The sequence below is a fragment of the Copadichromis virginalis genome, linkage group LG4 (assembly GCF_057382275.1).
Source record: "Copadichromis virginalis isolate Kocher_CV1m ecotype Utaka linkage group LG4, C_Virginalis_male_GT1.1, whole genome shotgun sequence".
NCBI lineage: Eukaryota > Metazoa > Chordata > Actinopteri > Cichliformes > Cichlidae > Copadichromis > Copadichromis virginalis.
Genome location: NC_140621.1, coordinates 30,593,357 through 30,614,987, shown reverse-complemented (window position 1 = coordinate 30,614,987; position 21,631 = coordinate 30,593,357). Strand labels below are relative to the sequence as shown.

At 42.1% G+C, this 21,631-nt stretch overlaps 2 protein-coding genes across 2 annotated transcripts; one reads left to right on the top strand and one right to left on the bottom strand.

The window, feature by feature from the left end:
* Positions 1 to 317: 317 nt before the first annotated feature.
* asb16 (ankyrin repeat and SOCS box containing 16) lies at positions 318 to 5,296 on the bottom strand. The gene is made up of 7 exons (XM_085454847.1): positions 4,968 to 5,296; positions 4,471 to 4,812; positions 4,123 to 4,390; positions 3,371 to 3,779; positions 3,176 to 3,259; positions 835 to 945; positions 318 to 747 (listed from the first exon to the last, which is right to left on the bottom strand). The coding sequence occupies exons 2-7, from the start codon at positions 4,805 to 4,807 to the stop codon at positions 562 to 564; spliced, it is 1,395 nt and encodes a 464-aa protein (XP_085310973.1). The 5' UTR covers positions 4,808 to 4,812; positions 4,968 to 5,296; the 3' UTR covers positions 318 to 561.
* A 402-nt stretch (positions 5,297 to 5,698) lies between these two features.
* On the top strand, positions 5,699 to 21,166 carry hrob (homologous recombination factor with OB-fold). Its single transcript, XM_085454846.1, has 10 exons — positions 5,699 to 5,949; positions 6,119 to 6,169; positions 6,315 to 7,295; positions 7,497 to 7,580; positions 8,104 to 8,238; positions 10,511 to 10,619; positions 15,732 to 15,817; positions 15,907 to 16,029; positions 16,174 to 16,387; positions 17,355 to 21,166. The coding sequence occupies exons 1-10, from the start codon at positions 5,938 to 5,940 to the stop codon at positions 17,408 to 17,410; spliced, it is 1,851 nt and encodes a 616-aa protein (XP_085310972.1). The 5' UTR covers positions 5,699 to 5,937; the 3' UTR covers positions 17,411 to 21,166.
* The last annotated feature ends 465 nt before the right edge of the window (positions 21,167 to 21,631 follow it).

Here is a 21,631-nt window from a genome sequence, read left to right as displayed (position 1 = left end):
TAATTAAATGAAAAAATATGTGAACTCTGTGTTAGCCCTGTAATAGCCTGGCGACTGGTGGGTCCAGTGTGTACCCAGTCTCTGCCCCATGAGAGCTGAGAGAGGCGACAACGAGCATTTCAAACTTCCTCTGACATTAACATCAGGAGAAAAACTGCACCAGGAGCTTCTTTTCATTGACTTCTCTGTCTGCAGCTCCTTCTTCATTACTTCCATGAACATTTCGTATACACATATAGCACCAACTAATCCAAATCAACAGTAAATAGCCCGAAACTTCTTAGAACTTCATCTGAACGTTTTCTTGGTTATTCCCCATGAACAAATAAAACCATTAAATGTGTCTGAATTTCACAAACAACAATTGTTAGTTTAAAATAGTATCACAAACATGTCATTTAAATCTAATTTACATACATTTGTGTTCTTCAGTGCAACTATTTTGTAAGGTCAAGTAACACGCTCATTTCTATCATATGTATCTCAGGGTCACCACCTGAAAACCCCTGAAATCTAAAATAATATAAGTTTCCAATGAGGCAAGATACACAATATGTACAGTCAGAAGAGCGTGCCATCATTACAGAGCAACAAATAATCCCTTACACAGCTGGGAATGTCCAGTTTGCTGACAACTGAGTGACACTGGGCTCCTAAATGCTGACGTAAAGCACACCGACAGAGATGCTGCAGAGAGCGAGGCTGAGCACTTCGCTGACGCACCAACTGGAAGAAAGACCGATGCTCCTGAGGCAGGGAGGTAGAAACAGAAACACTACAGTGCTGAAGGTAAACAAGCAGAGGAGAGTAGATTTAACACTGCGGAGAGCTCACCTCATATATCTCAGCAGACACAGCATCCATCCATTCACAGGGCGGGAGGTGGGGGTACGAGTTCAGCAGCACCTCGACAGTGGCCAGGGAGAGCACACACTGCTTCAGCATCTGCAAATAAAACACTGCTTGTAAAATTTGACAGTAACTAATTAATCATTCAATAGCTTATTACATTTAAGTGATGTTATTTTGGTAATAAAACATGTTACTTTATGAATTTTATGTCATATGGTACCAATAACTATTACATGCTGATGACACTGGTGTCACAGTCCATGTTTTTTGCTGTGTATTTGTTAAGTTTTTGTTTCCTGTTTTGATTTAAATGACGTTTTTCTCATTCTGCACATTTTTCCAGAGTCTCCTGTGTTTCTTTGACTTCCTCTGTTTTGTCTGTGCTTTAGTTTCCTTGTCTTCCTAATCTGTTCCAGCCCTGGGCCATGCCCGGCCTCGCATCCTATGACAGCTGAGAGACACTCTATTAAAGATTCACCTCTTCTCTATTTCACCTGCTTCTGCTGAGCACATTTAGGTCCCATCTACAACTGACACATAAGGGCCCCACCCACTTTATTAGGTACACTTTGCTTCTCATGTGTTGAACTCCGTTTTGCCTTCAGAAGTGCCTTAATTCTTCATCTCACAGATTCAACAAAGCACTGAATACATTCAGTGGAGAATTTGGTCCATGTAGAAATGATGACACGATGCAGTTGCTGCAGATATGTCACCTTCACATCCACCACGTCCCAGAAGTTCTCTATTGGATTGAGATCTGGTGACTTTAAAGGCCATTTGAGTACAGTAACATCACTGTCACGTTTAAGGAGTTGATGAGTGGCAACCGGCGTGGTTTCTGCTGCTGGAGCCCATGGGTGTCCAACTCCAGGCCTCAAGGGCCAGTCTCCTGCAGGTTTTAGATGTGTCCTTGATCCAACACAGCTGATTTAAATGGCTAAATTGCCTCCTCAACATGTCTTGAAGTTGTCCAGAGGGCTGGTAATGAACTAATCATTTGATTCAGGTGTGTTGACTTAGGGTAATATTTAAAACCAGGACCTTGAGCCTGGAGCTGGACACCCCTACTCGAGCCCATCTGCTTCATGGTTTGATCTGTTATGCATTTACAGATACTCGTCTGCACACCTTGGTTGTAACAGGTGGTTATTTGAGTTTCTCGATTACCTGGTTTCCATCAGCTCTTCTGAGCTATGACATAAATGAGATATTTTCTCCCACAAAACTGATGCTCACTGGATATTTTCTCTTTTTCAGATCATTTTCTGTAAACACTAGAAATGGTTGTGTGAGATGAACGGTTTTGGAAGCATCAGACCACACTGGCACCAACAATCACGCCACCTTCAAAGTAATTTAAATCACCTTTCTTCCCCATTCTGTTTGAACTCTAGCATTTTTACCATGTCTTCATGCGTAAATGCACTAAGTTGCTGATGATTAGACATTTGCATTCTTAAACAGGTATACCTAATAAAGTGGCAGGTGTATTTATATAATTGTTCACACTATATCAAATATTTGATCTTGTGAAGGTTTCATCACTAATCACTGAGTCTATTCTCAGCTCAGGCATGTCAAACATAATGAAAGTCAGAGATGTGCATAACTTTCTTTAGCAGCAATAGAGAGCCTGGTTTCACTCCTGACTTCTCATATTTGAACATAAACCATGATCTTTCCCTAAATGAAAGAGGTAGTAAAAACGAAACTAAAGAAAGGCCGAAACAGGAAGCAAACTGCAGACTACAGCGTCTCAGCCGTCTTCTTTCAGCCAGCACACTAGCTTACTTATATGCTGTTTAAAACAAGTATTATAAACCCAACTTGCAGCTTTATAAAAGTCAGGATTTCTTGAAATGGAGAGAAAGACTTAATTTGAATAAAAAGGACATATTGACATTATTCCTTTTTTCCATGTTCACTTTTTGCTTTTTACGTTCTCACTAACTTTGTTGGTTTTGTCTAATTTTAAAGTGTTTACATTTTTTTATTTACATATTTTGTTGCAGATTTACAAAAATGTAGATAGACACCCCCCCATCTAATATTTCATAATGTTTTTTTCTTGTTTGTTTCTACTCTTCAGACTTTGACATGTATTAATATTTCATTTAAAGATTGTTTTGTTTTTTACAATCCCTGATGTAGTATTTATCTAAGCCTTACGTATTTTGAAATCGTTTCCTCATGAAGTTTCATCACCACACTGACAGCACTGGCATGGAGTCAGTGTTGTCAGTGTGCGCGCATTAGATAACACTACAATTTACATGCAGCAGTTCTCACATTCCCTCACAGCGTGGCTGTTTGATCAAACCTTTGGTGAAACAGGCTTAGCTCCGTGGTTCAGAAGTGATCGTGCAATTGCTTCAGGTTGCTGGTCCGGGAAATCTTCTACCACCTTAAAAACCAAACAGAAAAGTTTTTATCCGAATGCTCAAACTTAAAAATGTGTTTCTGTGTTTGCAATGCTAAATAGTACTTTGTTGCTCTTATACATAGCATCTGCTACCTGCAGCAAACAGTCCATGGCTGTGTATCCTGCACAGTTGGTGACATCAGCCTTGGCCCCATGCTGCAGGAGGAGGTCTACAATCCTGGGGCAGCAGTTTGCACAGGCGTTGTGCAGTGGAGTGTGCTGCTTCCTGCCTGCAGTTCGAGCATCGGCTCCTGCGTCCAGAAGCTTCTGAACCACACGAAGATAGCGTCCGGCCTCAGATGGTCTCTCGGCTCCGGAGCATGCAGCGTTCAGAGGGGTCTCGCCCTCTCGATTTGTGGCTAACACATCAGCTCCGTGGCTAAGAAAGAGCTGGACGTGCTCTTCGAGGCCTTGCCGAGCAGCCACATGCAGAGGTGTGAGTCTCGACTCCCTGGTCCTCACATTGACCTCTGCACCTCCTTCTAAAAGCAGCTCAGCGCAGCTTTAAAGAATAGTACATTTACTGGTCACGACATGCACAATATCTACATTCAGTCCATAAGAAATCCATCTCCCTCAGATATTTTTCATAATATCTCAGAAATGTTTTTTTTTCCTGGCTCACTAGATTTGTATTATTACATTACATTCTATTAAACTACGTTGGTTTTTTTGTTGTTGTTTTTTTACCGCAGTTGAGAAAATAGCCTTTAAAGGACATTTTTCATATAAGACAAGATTAATATAAAGCTTTGCTTCAGCTACTCCTTGGCAACAATACCCTCTGCTGAATATTTCTGCTTAAGCACAATAAGAATAAAGTCGTCAGCTTTTTTAGCACTTACTGGAATGACTGGGCAGAGGTACAGAGGTGAAGAGGGGCACTGCCATCTGCAGCCAACAGATCAGGCTCTGCTCCATGAGAGAGCAGCAGCTGGACACAAATAGAATGGCCACCTATGCAGGCATCGTGGAGGGCTGTGTTGCCTCCAGGGTCAGCGTTCACCTCCGCCTCACGAAACAGCAGCTCCTCCACACATGCTGTGTGTCCTCTGCTGGCAGCCAGACGTAAGGCTGAGGTCTGTTTCACCGTGGAGCTCATGGTCCACATGCCTGGCGGAAGAAGGAAAAGGGAGTTCATTCAATTAAAGCGTTTATAGAAGATTAAAAGATAGAGATCTGTAAAGTCATACCCATCTCTGGAGCCCACACCATCTCCTCATGCACCGTCTCCATCAAGGCATTGACCATAGCAGGGTCCTTCAGCACTGCATACACTCCTTTCATGTCCCCGCACATGAAGGTGTTGTGGACGGCAGTGTCTCTGCACTTCACCTGGGGCGGAGGGGCCCTGACTTCCTGGAGCCGCTGCTGACGGGGAGGAGGCCTTGGGGCCCGAGGCAAAGGCGCTCTAGTCATGGCTCTCCTGTGAGCCAGTGCCCGCCGTGCATCCTCCCATTCCTGAAACGCCTGCTCCAGTCTCAGAGAGCGCAGTGAAGTAGAGGTAAATGGGAATGTGTCCTTTGACATGGGGCCTTAAAGTCAAAACACAGGTTTAAAAGTACTGATTTCATGCCATTTTCCAGTTTTATCACAGCAGAACATTAACACATTCACCCCGCTAAAGCCAGCCTCTGAAGCACTGGGAAGTACTGTTTACTGAAAATAGCAACATGCAGCGTTTACTCACCCTTTAATGGAACAGCTGTGAGTGACAGGAGTCCAAGCAGAGGTCAACTAAATACTTTCACAGCTAGAATCAGGTTAATTTCCCTTTGAAATTAAACTATTATGAAGCGATTTCCAAATTAAATGCCCTTCCGTGGTGGCTACAGTCACAAGATTGTTGCACAAGTTCAGCACTGAATATTAATAGATCAGAACGTAAGCTGATACTAAGTGTTTCCACAGCGACCACTAGATGACAGTATCGACCCAGCATTTAGCTCTATTGCGGTCATGAACGCCAAAGAGCATAGAAGTATCAAGATAATCTATAGAAATCAACGAGGAAGGCCACGTGATCACAACTTTAAAAAGTGAGTAAATTCATAGCGTCCCGAAATTCACGTAAGGGAAAGGTGGTAAGAAGAAAAGCCAATTTGGAGTTTATTACGAATAAACTTGATAGCTTTCACAACTACGACAGCTGTCTACCTGAACATCTACTGCTCACGAGTAAAAAAAAAGAAAATGTTTTGCTCTCTCAGAGATGATACTAGCTCGTCTGGGAGACATTACAAAATTGCTAAAGAATTTTGTCTTTTAAGAAAAAAGAGTATTTGCGTGAATCGGTTATTTTTATTAGTAAGATAGGTTTGTTATTAACCACGCCGTAGCGTCGCTAAACTTGGAACAAAAACGGAGCTACATCTAATGGGAATGGGGATTGAATCATCTCGCTTCACTTCAACCTCCTTTGTAAAAACATTCCTTACGTCATCACGTCGTGTTTGAACGTGGCGGCGCGATACCAAGCAGTACAGCCCAGATAAACTTTACCTGTAGCTAGCAAGCTAGTCTCACTTAACTGTAGTTAAAAAGGAAAAGAAATAGCAGAGATCATATTTGTAAGCCGGCATTAAATGGCAATTAATGTCTTACAAAGTCTGGTATATTTGTTCAAAGTGATCAACAACGGTTTTTTATCGCGATAGCCCATGACTGCAATGGTAAGTCCAGCAAACTGAACGCAGCTGAGGCTAACTAAGCTAATACACGTTAAGTAGCTCAAATGTGTGGCATGTTTTCGAGTTTACCAGGACATATTATTACTATTATTATTATTATTGACATTTATTGGTACTCGTGCTGTGTTTTATTGTTGTGTTTGTGTTACAGACCTGTAAATTAAGTGGCCTTTTCAGCATTGGCGAGGACTTTGAAGATGAGGTAATAATCAGTAAATATAATAACACCTGATTTTATTTAACTGTCGTTTCAGGCTGCTTTCTGTCACATAATGGTCCTCCTGTTCCCTCGTAATCCCACTGTGTGTGTGTGTGTGTGTGTGCGCGCGCGCGCGTGTGTTTCCCAGGACCTGCTCGAGACAGACTGGGCTTCCTGCTCCGTGTCTGGACCAGCCAATGTGGCAGCTGCTGTGTCATCCTGTGCTCTGCGTGCCTCCTCTGTTACTCACAGAGAGCCGGAGAAAATTTGCCTCCAGCAAACTGGAGAGAAATCAGCTGCCCCGTGCAATGGCACAGCATCAGAGAGCAGCACGCACACTACTGCTACGGGACAAACTGTTGCTTTGGGGTTGAGACGGCTCTCATCTTCCTCTCATTCCCGCTCTCCTCTCCCTACTCCTTCTCCCACGTTGAATAACTCTGAGCCAAATCGGGCAACACAACAGAGTCACGCTCACGCTAAGGGGCTGCCGAAGCCCTGTGTGGCTCAGGATGACTTTGATGACTGGGATGTTGACCTAGCAGACCTGGAGGAATGTGATGGCCAAATGGGACGGATGCCTGAACCTCCTGCTCCACGTGCACCCACAGTAGAGCCTCCAGCCAAAATGCTGCGACCCTCGACCTGTGGACAGACTCAGACACTACCTGTTCGGACAGTGAGGGAGCTTAGCGCCGCATCCAAGACTTCTAGCTCCACTGGTCACAATTTGGCTCCTTTTCCACCTGTCAAACATCCAAATCCATGTCCTGCTTTCCCATTAGCCCCTCCACAGAAGTCTGACGTTTTCCGTGGCTTCACTGCAACTTCTCCAGCCCTGAGCTCTTTTTCCAGGACGGTTAACAAACCTCAGCAGCCACAGAAAACATGTACAACTCCAAGACCCTCCTCTCAGCCCCGCAACCTCTTTGATACAGTCTCCCCGGCACCTCCTTCCTCCCCCTCTCCCTCTGTGAACTCTCATCCTCTTCACACGCCAGTACTCACCAATCGCCTGGTCCAGCTAGTCTCTGCCTCCAATAAGCTTCCCAAGAAGAGGCCTCGCTCAGAGCCACGCCAGCCCAGGACCCGGCGCTTCCCTGGTCCAGCTGGGCTTCTGCCACAGCAGGTTGGTCTCATGTGATGCTGATGCACTCTCTCCTAATCTGGCTTTCTGCAAATGAAAGCACAAGCACGGTCAAGCCAAGGCAAAGATGCCTGAGTAGAACTCAGAAAGAAAATGAATTAGTTATGTGTTCTGTTTTGGGGGTTTTTTTTGTTTTTATTTCCCACCTTGCTGGCATATAGTGATTTAAATTTCCTCTCTCAGCCTCAGGGTCAGAACCTGGATGAGATTGTGGTTTCTGTTCCTCAGACTCCTGCCCATGGGGCTGTGGCTCGACTACCAAGTCAGGTAAATAAAGCAGGTTTTTTTTTTTTTTCCATCTTTTCTATCACTGTTGCACCTTCAAAAGCAGACAAGGCTTGAAAATGCCAGGTGTCCACACGGTGTGAGGCCAGTAAATCATGAACAGATTTTGTATTGGCCACATGGAGGCAGCGGAAATGAATGACTAAAACAGCACTGACACCACCTTATGAGCTGACATGGAAAAGAGCTGCCTATTTACACATCCAGCTTGTTAATAGTCCCCTGATGTCAAGTGCAGTATTCTCTCACTTTTGCTCTCCTGAAGGAAACATCTGGCACATCAGCTGCTTAATGCTCCACTCTGTTCAACAGCTAGTCTACGTAGGACGAGTAGCTGCCTGCCAATTTGTGCATTGTTTGTACAGGATGCAGTACTCTACATAACACTATTTACAGTTATTTGTGTGAAATATTAATTAGAGCCACTTGGAAGAACCAGCAAAGGTTAAGAATTCCATTTATAGTGTCGCTGTATGTTTGTGGGTGTAAAAACTTTATGTTAAAGGCTTCCAGCTCACAGACTGAGGAAGAAGAGTTCAGTGGCGGTGCCTGGGCAGCGATGAAGATGGAGATGGGATTGGATGAGAGGCATCCATCATGTTTCCTGCACTCCTACAGTGTGGTCATGGTGCTTCGCAAGGTGAGCTGACAACGTCGTTACACAAATGGAGAAGAAGTCCCACTCGTACTGTTTATTCAAGCGCTGTCTAATATTTAGGTCAAGCCTCTTTACAAGTTATGTGTCTTCACACCACAACGGCCCGTTTGCCGCCGTTGGAGGTCTATTGGCATAATCAGGACAAATGACGGCGCTGTCCTGGAGGTGTTGTGTAATTATAAACAGTACGATCGCTCATCAGTCACACTAATGGGGACTCTGCTGTCGCTCTCCTGTAGCTGTGTGTGAAGGGCCGCCAGTGTGAAGTAGCTTTGAGTGGCAGTCATTTTGAAACCTTACACGGTGGTTTCTGCTGTGTTTGCTTGTCACTGGCTCCATTTAACAGGAGCAGAGTCGGTGGCAGGACGCTGGATAAGCTCGCTCAGGTTAAGCCGTTGACGTGAATGTCAGCTTCCCCAAATCCTTGTTTTTCGTGAATAAACAAATGACCACACTGCCTCAATGTGTTCTAACAAATGCAGTGTAAAGAAAGGTTGATCTCAAGAGGAAATCCTGCTCACTGCTGTGTATTTACTTCCATCAGTATATCTTCGTAACACCAGATTTGTGTCGAGGGTTAATTTAAAAACTGAGGTTAATCAGTAGGTTGGTACACTGGAGAAGATTTGATATCATTTGTAAAGTTTCTTTCAAAGCATCAGGTTATCATAGATTATCGGAATGACTGAACACTTACAGTTTATCTAAAGTAAATAAGGCTGGGTTTTTAATCCCGTGCAAACACTTGCAGACAGCTGTGGACATCACAGATGATTAGTTGTTCCTATTCCACTTGAGGGACGCTTGCACAGCTGGCGACCTTGCAGTTTTGGCACATTGGAGGGCACATGGATGTCCACATGAAGAGATTCAAACAGACCCTCGCATTCTAGTTGATGTCAAAAGTATTACACCCACATGAGGCACTTTTAAGCAAAGTGCTCGGGCTTTCTCTTGCTTTGTGCTCACAGCCACCAAAACATCAGAGGCCACACTCAAACAAGGTAAAAAGCAATAATTCTGTCCATTTGCGAGGCATCCTGGCTGGCCGTTTACGGTGCCAAGTCCCCAGCCGCCTCCCAGAAACCAACCTTCATGTTTATGTCCCTGTAAATTTTAATTGCACATCCTACAGCTGCAGGTAGTCCACTGCCAAAATAAAATTTCCTCCATGCTGTTATATTGCAGAAGCATTTTGTTGGATAAACAAGCGTAATTCTGCCCCAGAACCTCAAAAGATGATTTTTATTTTTTTTTTATTCATTTATGGGTTTTTTTTATCTTTGTGGGAGACGAGCGTGTTCTTGATTTGTGTGCACAGCCAGCAGTTGTCTGGGCTTGCACTTGCCCACTGTACTACCAGCCAATCAGCCCAGCTAGACCTCCGGTCCTCCGACTCTTCCCATCGAAAATGTAATAAATAGTGCAGGTGGTAGGCTCTTATGTGAAAAGCCCATTATCCCTGATGTGCTGATAGATTTAGAGCTTAAATTTGAAGATTTAGAAAAAGAATCTGAAATTGCACACAAGAGTTCTTAAAATTCAGTATCTAATTGGAGCACAGAACATGTGTTTACACAATTAAAAACAAACAAACAGTTGATTCGGTTATTTTCTTATGTGAGTAAAATGTGTGCCATGAGGCGATCGTGGCTCAAGAGTTGGGAGTTCGCCTTGTAATCGGAAGGTTGCCGGTTCGAGCCCCGGCTTGGACAGTCTCGGTTGTTGTGTCCTTGGGCAAGACACTTCACCCATTGCCTACTGGTGGTGGTCAGAGGGCCCGGTGGCGCCAGTGTCCGGCAGCCTCGCCTCTGTCAGTGCGCCCCAGGGTGCCTGTGGCTACAATGTAGCTTGCCATCACCAGTGTGTGAATGTGTGTGTGAATGGGTGGATGACTGGATATGTAAAGCGCTTTGGGGTCCTTAGGGACTAGTAAAGCGCTATACAAATACAGGCCATTTACCATATTTACCATGAAATCAGACTGTCATCACACAATCCTCAGCTGAATTATTTAGCTTCCATGTTTTTCTTAACACTTAATTGTGTTCTGTTTTCTACTGTATTCAACATAGAAATGCTTCAGACCCATTTTATAAGAAAGAATTAGATATTTTTGCTTGAACCATTACTAAAAAGATGAATGATCAACTTTTTATATTTAATCTGTTAATCCATTAATTATTTAGCAATATTGTTAGCAAAAGTTATCTCGTGTGTGTGTCTGTGTGTGTATTTTCCCTCTTCTTGTTAGGCTGCACTGAAACAGCTGGTCAGAAATAAAGTTCCAAACATGGCTGTGCTTCTGAAGAGCATCGTCCACACGCATACTGATGCCAAGGCAGTGTTTAAGGACCCGACAGGTAACAGACAAACCCAGACACACTCAGTCTTAAAATAAATACAGGGAGTGCAGAATTATTAGGCAAATGAGTATTTTGTCCACATCATCCTCTTCATGCATGTTGTCTTACTCCAAGCTGTATAGGCCCGAAAGCCTACTACCAATTAAGCATATTAGGTGATGTGCATCTCTGTAATGAGAAGGGGTGTGGTCTAATGACATCAACACCCTATATCAGGTGTGCATAATTATTAGGCAACGTCCTTTCCTTTGGCAAAATGGGTCAAAAGAAGGACTTGACAGGCTCAGAAAAGTCAAAAATAGTGAGATATCTTGCAGAGGGATGCAGCAGTCTCAAAATTGCAAAGCTTCTGAAGCGTGATCATCGAACAATCAAGCGTTTCATTCAAAATAGTCAACAGGGTCGCAAGAAGCGTGTGGAAAAACCAAGTTGCAAAATAACTGCCCATGAACTGAGAAAAGTCAAGCGTGCAGCTGCCAAGATGCCACTTGCCACCAGTTTGGCCATATTTCAGAGCTGCAACATCACTGGAGTGCCCAAAAGCACAAGGTGTGCAATACTCAGAGACATGGCTAAGGTAAGAAAGGCTGAAAGACGACCACCACTGAACAAGACACACAAGCTGAAACGTCAAGACTGGGCCAAGAAATATCTCAAGACTGATTTTTCTAAGGTTTTATGGACTGATGAAATGAGAGTGAGTCTTGATGGGCCAGATGGATGGGCCCGTGGCTGGATTGGTAAAGGGCAGAGAGCTCCAGTCCGACTCAGACGCCAGCAAGGTGGAGGTGGAGTACTGGTTTGGGCTGGTATCATCAAAGATGAGCTTGTGGGGCCTTTTCGGGTTGAGGATGGAGTCAAGCTCAACTCCCAGTCCTACTGCCAGTTTCTGGAAGACACCTTCTTCAAGCAGTGGTACATGAAGAAGTCTGCATCCTTCAAGAAAAACATGATTTTCATGCAGGACAATGCTCCATCACACGCGTCCAAGTACTCCACAGCGTGGCTGGCAAGAAAGGGTATAAAAGAAGAAAAACGAATGACATGGCCTCCTTGTTCACCTGATCTGAACCCCATTGAGAACCTGTGGTCCATCATCAAATGTGAGATTTACAAGGAGGGAAAACAGTACACCTCTCTGAACAGTGTCTGGGAGGCTGTGGTTGCTGCTGCACGCAATGTTGATGGTGAACAGATCAAAACACTGACAGAATCCATGGATGGCAGGCTTTTGAGTGTCCTTGCAAAGAAAGGTGGCTATATTGGTCGCTGATTTGTTTTTGTTTTGTTTTTGAATGTCAGAAATGTATATTTGTGAATGTGGAGATGTTATATTGGTGTCACTGGTAAAAAAAAAATAATAATAATAATTGAAATGGGTATATATTTGTTTTTTGTTAAGTTGCCTAATAATTATGCACAGTAATAGTCACCTGCACACACAGATATCCCCCTAAAATGGCTAAAACTAAAAACTACTTCCAAAAACATTCAGCTTTGATATTAATGAGTTTTTTGGGTTCATTGAGAACATGGTTGTTGTTCAATAATAACATTATTCCTCAAAAATACAACTTGCCTAATAATCCTGCACTCCCTGTATGATGATTCATTGTGAATCAATTACAATGCTCGACTCTAGTAGAGCACTTGAGCCTCAAAGCAAACTTCGGTAGGGAAAAGAAACAGGAAAGCGTGTTAACTAGTGCTGAACCATGGGAGCAGAGGAGCTGCGAGCTTTTTCCTGCACATTTGACATTTGCTCACTGGGAGCTCGCCTGATTGAGCTCCACGAGGTACGAGAGCAGAGTTCAGCTATTGTAACACGCTTGATTGCGTGCACACATACACACATGTACACACACCCCGTCTTGCCCAAACAGCAGGACGCCTCTTTCTTCCCACCGCTCGTTTCCTCTCCCGCTCTTTCTTAAACCTTTCCCCCCACTTTTGTCTGCTGCACCTCTAAGCTGAGTCGGTTGCCATGGCCCCCAGAGAGCAGCCACATGAGGTGAACTGATTATCATCACTCAGGAGTGGATGTTGCTCTCAACACCGGACTTAAGTGCTTATTAGTGATTCAATTGCCACAGATTGGCATCAGTAGTGGGCGGGTATTAAGTGCTTCTGACACCACAAGAAACTGTTTGCTTAGTCATGTGACCCTGACCTGCTGGAAGGTTCTTTGCTTTTTACCCAGCAGACAGTGTTATCTGAGAAGCTGCTAACAGCGCACGCTTAACATCCACTAGTGCTGGGGGGAAAAAAACAAGCTGAGGAGAAATTAATCAACATATTAGTATCTTAATCGTTTATCATTAACAAAAAATATTGGGCTTTCATCATAATGTGTGTGTGTGTGTGTGTGTGTGTATGTATAAGTATGAAAAATGGGGATTCAAACACTTGCTTCTGGTGAGTGATGAACTCTTTCATGTCGCTGCCGATCCCTCGAGCCTCCATTTGTGGACTTTTTGCAGTTTAAAATGGGTAAAATATTCCTAATGTGTACATAAACACGACTCGGTGCGTATGACAGCAGTCTGGTGGTGGAAAAAAACGGAAACACGGATCTTTAGATCACGTTCTTGACAGCAGAGTCTGCTGTGGATTTAGGTGTCATTCTGAGCTTCAGGAAAGTTTTTCACTATTTTCTGATATTTTTATATTTGTATGAAAACAGAAGAACCATATCTGGGAGATGCTGATGAGGATCTTTAGATGCAGCTTAGCTGTCTAATAAACATGCAGTTTTATTCTTATGAGTTTGAAGAAGGAAGCTGTGGTGTTAAAAGGTTTTTATTCCAGGCTTGTTCTGAAGCTCTCAATACAATCTCGGATTTATTCAGAGTGACACACTGTTCATATTCTTTTTTTTTTTTTTTTGGCTTTCCTGTTGTGTTTTTGATTTTGTTTTTTTGCCCAAACCGTTACACTAAATATGTCAGAAAGTTTATGGAAATGTGTGCAAAATGCTGCTGTCTCTGGTTTCTTTTGGAAATTTCCGTCAAACGTGAATATTTGAATCCTCTTGGGTTTGAATATTTACCCGGAATAATCACATCACAAAGTGTGGAAAAAGCTTTCCTACATTGTTAGAAATGTGGATTGGCTTGCAAAACTTTGGGTTACTGTGAATAGCTAGGCATGTAAAATGTGACCTGATTCTTCCATTTATTTATTTACATTTATTTTTTATTTTTTTAAATTTCACACTCAGTTTCCTGTTTTAGTTTCAAAATGGCCAAAAAAAGGCCCAAAGCAAATTATGGGGCATCCTAGATGGTCGACTCTTAATAATGTCCTTTGGTGTGCATCACGGCATGGAGAGACTTTTGGTAGAGCCCTTTCTCTCTGTTGCTACTGCAGAAGGCATCTGTGCTTATGATTGTCTGTTTTTGTCCTGAGTTTTGTTTGTTTTTTACAGAGATTATGATATTTTTTGTCTTCAGATTTTGCTGGTAATGAGTATAATCCAGTCTTGCTTTTGCTAAGGAAACTTTTCCAAGTGCTACTCGCTGCTGCACCCACCCTTTCTACGCCTCGTTTCAACTTCATTAGTCAAATTTTTGGTTCCTAAATGAACCAAATGAACATCTAAAATGCTTTTAGATGTTCATTTGCAAAATTTCAACTATTTTTCAGACAAAGGAGTCTGCTGTGTCTTCCCCAAGGTCTTTTGGTGTCACATGGTGATTTTGATATGAATTTCTTGTAATTAACATCAACTTGACCTTGATCTATTAACTGCTGGCTCTTTATGAACTGAAGAAACGGCTAAATGAATACACTTTGCTGTCATTTTGGAGCCTTCTCCTGCTTTGTCGGCATGAATTATTTTAACTTTCAGTGCTAGGCAGCTGGAGCTCGTAGCTAATGATTGCTGGGTCAAGGTTTCAGAGTTGGCAGAGCTGGTCGAGTTGGCAAGCAGAGTATTCATAAATCCTGCAAATTTGGATCACTTGAGGGGTTTACGGAGTTTCCTGTGGCTCAAGATACTTTTTACCTGTCTGAATTACTGCTGAACACACAAACTGCTCAGGAGCCGGTTATGTTCCAAGTTTCACTTTAAAATTGAGTACAAGTGCAGTGTTTTCACTGATTGTTTTATTTACAGCCTGTTTTAAGCGCATTATAGATTCTCTGCTTTCCAAAGATGTTTTATATGTGCACATTGTTAAGTTGCACCTTAGTAAAACCATTGAATGAAACGCTAATTGTGCATTAAATTCTCACAAGACTGTATTCGTTAATCTGCTGTCGAGTTTCTTTAACACTGCTGGAACGGCCACTATTAGAATTATATTTATTTTTACCTGGTGCTAAATCTCTGGTCTTCAGTATCATCTTAACTGCAACAGTGTTGCATTTTACTGTTATTTTTTTTTAATGTTCTTTATCTATTTATCATCACCTGATAAGCTCTCTGATTGTAGTAGGGACGCTCATAGGGATCGTTTTGTGGATAAGAGTCGTGATGTATGTAATGCCCGGTTTTATGAGAGCGTCACACAGGGCGGGAAGCAGAAAGCCTGGCGTAACAGTGAAAGGTTTTAGGTTTTGTTGAGCCAGCTACAGCAAAGAAAGCCTGGCTGTGTTGAACTTCCCTTGGAGTAATACTCCTTTGGGTATTATATAATCTGGTAGCAGCAGATTAAAAGGAATCTTTCATCTTTACCTTTATGCTGTTTGGGGGTCAGTTTGTCTTCTACTCAAATGTGAATAGAAGGAAAAGAAATTCTGACTGGTATCTTTTTGTGAATTCTCCATGTTTTCTTCTTATCTTGTGCAAATGTGCACACTCACATGCACATTAAAGTGAGAGCTTTCATGCCATTTCATTGAATTATCAGACTTTTTGGTGGTTGCCTGTCCAGAAAATAAAAAAAATTATTGCTAGATTAATAAAAAAAGAAGGTAAATAATGAAGCGTTTCATACATTTTGATCATAAAATGCAGATTATGGATAAAAACATTTGTATTGAAGAAGGAAAGTGAAAAAGTGAGGATGTGTTTATGCAGCTAAAATGTATCTTTTTTGAGAAGTTATGAGTAGTTGTGTGTGTTTAAATGTTTTTTGTACTTCTTTATAATGCTTTGGACTGAAGGGGAGATTCAGGGAACTATTCATCGGCGTCTTTTAGAGGACAGAGCAGAGGAGCTTAAGGTCGGGGCTGTGCTGCTGCTCAAACAAGTAAGGCATACCGCCCACAATCGTATAACTATAGTGTTGTATCTGAGTTATACAGTGGTTACAAATCAGTTTCTTACTTCTGTGAACAGGTGGGTGTGTTTTCCCCCTCCCATCGTAACCATTACCTGAATGTAACTTCCAATAACCTGCTGAGGATCTACGCTGCTGATGGAGTCAGTCTGACCTCCACTCAGCTTCCCCCTCTGGTCCTGGTGAGCAGGATGGCTGCTGCTGAAAATAAGATTAGCACGTCTACATTCCAAGAAATACAAAAACATATTTACTTTTTTTCTTTTTAGATATATGTCCTGTCAACCTGTCATCAGTCCCTTTGAAACATATTCATTCTTTTCTAGGAGCCGATGTTGCTGTCACCCACTCAGTCTCCCGGTGTCCTTCGGGAGCCAGTTTCCTGCATGCAGCTGATGTTTGATGAAGAGGATGACGAGGGAAAAGATTGGGAAAGACACACAGAGCGAGAGGGAGACCCTCGAGCCCCTGTAGACAGTGGCAGAGGCTCCCTGGAGCGTGGTGGGAGCACAGCACCACAGGAGCCAAGCTGGGATGCAGGTGGGGCACATGCAGTAACACTTGCAGACAGGGAGAAAAGAGCTTAGTACAAACAACACTTGTAGAGAAGCAGAAGAGAGATTAATTCTTCTCACATCGTGAGCTCGCCTGCTGTCGCTCTGAAATATAAGGAGTTATTTTCCGAATAAAACATTAATGATGTTTGGTCATTGGCATTTGACTGCAATTCTGAAACCCTATCAGTCATAGCCTGATTTGTTTTTAAACTGTTTTTGTTTTTTGTTTTTTGTCTGATGAGCAAATATTTATCTCATATCTAAAAATGATATGATGCAAAAAGGCAAGCCATGTTTAGGATTCTTAGTCCCAGAATTTTACCTCAATTTGCCTAAATGACAAACACAGTGACTGTCTTTGGAGGACAAATCCTAAGAAATCCACAGCTGAGAATTTCCATGCAGAAATGTGAAATGTTAGCATCTTAGGCTGATCAACATCTAGCTATGGTCTAAAATTCTGGAGCGCAGTCTAAAAACCAATAATAGCAATGACATCCAGTGGTCACAGGGGGTGCTGTTTGAGCTCCAGCTCCTCCCGCCCACGTGTTGAAAGAACAAACTGAATTGCTTCCAGTGGTCACAGCAGCTCACTGCCTCGATGCATGCGAGCAGGAAAACTGGATTAAAATGCTATATTCAAACTGTTTATTCTACAAATCCGTTATGATGCCGTCATGGCCTTTGATCTGGCATCACCATCAAATCACTCTTTGCATTTTGCATTTGCAGCAGCACCTAATAAAAAATGCATTGCTTTGTTTTTCATCCAACTGAGTATTAGAGCATTACAAGATGAAACCAGTACCATGTGTGTTTTTTACTTAATAACTAACCCCTGATGATTGTAGTTGAAAAATTGCAATCATTGCTGTTTTGTTTTTGTTTAATCAAATGTCTGAGGCATTAAAATACTGTCTCATGTGCTGACCTGTGTGTTTGTTGCACAGATGATGACCTGGATGAACTGCTGGGAGAATTGCCCGAGGATGCCTGCAGCCTATGATGGAAACTTCACATGAAACTTTACAGACTGTCTCCCAGGACTTGCATTATGACTGACTCACCTTGCACTTCTACCCTCATTTTCCTTTTGAGTCACCTTCTAAACACCGAAATACTGGTGAAGCTATGTACATGTTGTTTACTCAAAACTGTTTCAGATCTGTTTATAAATACAAACAGAGAATAGTCTTGAATTAATTTGTTGTAAGTGTGCCGATGCTTTGTATCACCGATAATTGATAAGTTGCTCGTTAGTTCCAAAAATCTGCCTCTTTTGATTTCATCTACACATCCTGTGTTCTTGTAGCGACTTTGAGCCTCTTCTATGTGCGTATTAGAGATGTTTCCCTTTTTGTTTCATTCTTATTCATTGTACCTGCTCCACTGACCTTGAAATGGAAGACTAATCTACACAGCATTGATTTACTAATTATGCAAAATGAAACCAAGGTGAGGCTGCGGCTGTTTTCCAGTTAGTTTTCAGTTTCAAAGTGGACTGGATGATTTTTTTTACGCTGCTTGTTTACGGTGCATTAAGAGGTGTATCAGAGGTTTTTGGCTTGGGATTGCGAGAGGTAGTCTGAGTCCCATGTGGTTTCCTGACCTAAGCAGTGTTTACCCAACTGTGCAGTGCATCAGGGTGGAGTCGTACTGTGACTAACAGGCTAATATGGTGGCTTTCCCGACATCTCCTCCTCAGATCCAGACTTCTTCAGCACTCCTGCCTGAGTATAACAGATTCAGGTTAATCCTCATCCTCGTTCTCATTTTGAGTATGATGCAGCTGCTCAAATTGCCTGGTTTAAGTTGAAAAGCGAGAGGGAGAGAGAACAGGGATGATGAAATGGGTTGTATTTGCAGTTTTTCAACTTAGCCGTGTGGCTTAAATAAGTACATTTACAGTGCAGTCTAAGTATTTGGACAGTTACACATGATCTGTTTGCACTCTGTTTCTGCACGTTGGATTTGTAATGGGCCAGTAAATGAGAGGAGAGAGTAATGATTTTCAGTGTAAATGTAAGGCTGATTACATTGTAGCCTGTCACTGCCCTTATGGATTAACTGATGTTTCTATCCAGACGTGATGTCCTCCTTCGATTCATTTATACTGACTTTATAAGGCAGGTTTGAGAGTGTGATCAGCGGCTCATCCAGAATAAACAGTGTCCTTTCTAGAAAGTAATCATACTGTTCAGCTTTTTGCTTTTAAATTGTTATATTGCCATTGCTGAGTATTGATCTAAAACCCTTAAACTCAGTTTGAAAACTCAGTCACCACTAAAAATATAAAACCCATTGATTCATTTAAATGTAAATAAGCATATTTGAGTAAGTCAAATTTCATTTAGGGTCTTTAAGATCAGCAGCACAAAGCGCTTCATGACAAAAATGCCAGAAAGTTCTGCAAAAGCACGTTTAAAAAGATGAGGTTTTAGCTGATATCTAAGAGATCAGTCCACAGAGCTCGGGGCTCTGTGGGGGAGAGAGTTGCAGAGTCTGGGCCACTGTTGCAAAACTCTTTGCTTTAGTTCTCAGGCTTATATGATGCATAGCCAGCAGCCCCTGATTACATGGCCTCTGGGATGATCTGGAGATGTATGCATGTAAGAGTTCACTCGTGTATGCTGGTGCTTCTCCATGCAGAGCTCTGAAAGTCAAAATCAGAATCTTAAAGTGAAATCTGAAGTTAATGGGGAGCCAGTGCAACTGAATTAGTAACAGTGTGACATGTGAGTACTAAGACTTCACCTTCGCAGTGATATTCTCTACAACCTGCATACTATTACTGTAAGGCAGTTTATACACTGTACTGTGTGTTTATGCTACCCATTCAAAGAACTATAGCTGCCAGGCTACTTTTTGAGAACCAGTCCACTGCACGTGGATTTAATAGGACCGAATGTGTGGGTTGCAAATTTGTGAATCTGGTACACTAGCCTTTTCTACAGCCACCATCAGTGCTTTCAACTTAGGTCCTAGCAATGATATGGCACTTTCCCAGGGTCAGTTTTTTGGTACTACCAATGTTTTGTAGTGGAAATGCACAAATCTGCTTTTAAATTACGCACTGGTAGAGGGATGTGAGGGCCTTGTGTATTTCGAGTGGTTTCTTGTAGAGCTAACTGAGTGGGCTTAACGAAGAGAAACGTAACTGTTTTTGTCATTTAAATCTACAAGAAATTAAACTGGTAAACTCGAAGTACAATTATTAATTTACATTAAGGAAACATTCAGTTTTTTCAGACAACAATAGATGCATATATAGTGTACAGAGCAGGAGCGGCTGTGTGGCTTCCACGTTAGTTTCGAGCAGGGCAAAACTCAGCATAAGATCAGTGGAATAAGTAACATAACAGATTGGACTAAAGCAAGGCACATCAGGTTGTTCTCAGCTAGTGAACTCTAGCGATGGCGACAGCACAGAGAGTAGGTGCAAAAAGGAAAATGGCACCATAGTGAAATGCAAGGTCTGCTACTACAGCAGATGAATCACGAGCTATCCATGCGAGTCCGTGAGAAAACAGGCGTATGGACACATAATGTGGAGGTGTAAAAGACTGAATAAGTCTGTCCTTTAACTCTATATGCTAAGACCACAGGAGTGCAGTCTGGTTAAAAAAAAAAAAAGCAAACAAATGCTGGCATTGAAATAGTTGACCTGCCATTATAATCTAGCCTCAAGCTTGCTGAAAAGGGATTTTAGATTAGCCTTACTTTATCCTTTAAGGTTTATTATCTTTTCTCGTTTTGGTCCAGCTTCTATAGACATTGATCACACAAATGGATTTTGAAAAGTCACATGTACTCTAAGAATCACAGGTGGGTTTAGTCCATCTGACATGATCTGTGATCCTCTGAAAGTGTACCCGGCAAATCTCTGGTATAATAAAACAACATGTAACGTATTCAGCCAGTTTCCCAGACACTGATTACCCCTGTAGACTGGAGACTTCTTCAAGAAGGTTTTTTTCCTCCTTACCATAAATCTGAGGGACACGATACCTATGGCAAAAGACTGAAGGGACTAGAAGTCCTTCTTTTGTATTATTTTAAAACCTTAATAATTCTTTGTAGCAGAAGTAGCTTTTTCTTCTTCTTGTAGAGACCGATCTGGTTAAACGTAATGGATGCCTGTCTATGAATAGGTCCTTGCTGTGGTTAACTTAAAAAAAAAAAGTTTCCTTTTTCCCCCCTGTAAAATTATAGCTTCTCGGAAAGCACTTAAAATGAACCAATCCAGGGATGTAAATGCTCTTCTTACATATTCAGGGATAAGTCGTCACAAGTGAAAAGCAATCCAAGAAAAAAATAAATAAATAAATACATTTTGAGGTCCACTGCAGTAGCTCCATATATATTGCATATGATATAAAGTATCTGCACAGATAGCAGCAAGGATTGCATTGCACTGCCTCCTTGGCAGGTCCTAGTGGACGTCATTAACCCAGTTCATGTGCTTATGAGAACAAACAAGCATCCAACACCCAGTTAAGAGCCTTGATGATAAAACTCCTGTTTGGAGGGGAACTTTGAAACTGTCGGTCTTTCTGTGTATGTGCAGGAGGAGCTGCACTTTTCCTAATCTGCACATCTACCAATTAAGATCTTCACAAACGGGGAACAGGGAGGGGGTTTATGGTTTGAGCCAGACTGCCGCTATTGCTCAGATACTGGAATAATTTGCCCTTCTACTTCAATCGCCTCTCGCCAGAGGTAATAATCAGCTGTGCCCAGTCTCGCCAAGTCTGGTACTTACTGTACACATCCTAATTATCTCCTGGTAAGAGTTTATTTTTCATAATCCATTAAGATAGTCAAAGTGTAATTACTCTTTCAGTCTCATCATTCATAGAGTACACGAACTGCCTAGTGACGCAAAAAATTAAAAAAAGATTTTTCTTTCTTTTCTGTCTGTGATTTGCTCTGATTTGGTATCCCAGCAGAAAAGAAAATTTTCTCATGTCTGATGTAAAGTAGTGTTAACTCTGTGAGAAAATCTGGAAAAATCCCACTGTCTTTTTTTGAAATATAATTTTCCATCTTTCATGCCGCACGATATTTGAAATGATGGGAAAATAGCCCATGAGTATCCTGTTCACTACTGTTATAGAGGTCCTCAAAGAAAGGCCATTAGATTGAAGACTAATAATAATAACAAAAGTTCAATCCAGTCAAACAGATACATGGAGCATAGGGAACCACTGATTTGATAATAAGAATC

Coding starts and splice junctions, on each gene's coding strand:
- asb16 (XM_085454847.1), bottom strand. CDS start 4,807: ATGTCAAAGGACACATTCCCATTTACCTCTACTTCACTGCGCTCTCTG. Junction 3,780..4,122: donor ACCTCTGCCCAGTCATTCCA/GTAAGTGCTAAA, acceptor TATTCTTTAAAG/CTGCGCTGAGCTGCTTTTAG. Junction 946..3,175: donor CTAAGCCTGTTTCACCAAAG/GTTTGATCAAAC, acceptor TTTTATTTGCAG/ATGCTGAAGCAGTGTGTGCT.
- hrob (XM_085454846.1), top strand. Junction 10,620..15,731: donor AGTGTTTAAGGACCCGACAG/GTAACAGACAAA, acceptor TTTGGACTGAAG/GGGAGATTCAGGGAACTATT. Junction 15,818..15,906: donor CTGTGCTGCTGCTCAAACAA/GTAAGGCATACC, acceptor TTCTGTGAACAG/GTGGGTGTGTTTTCCCCCTC.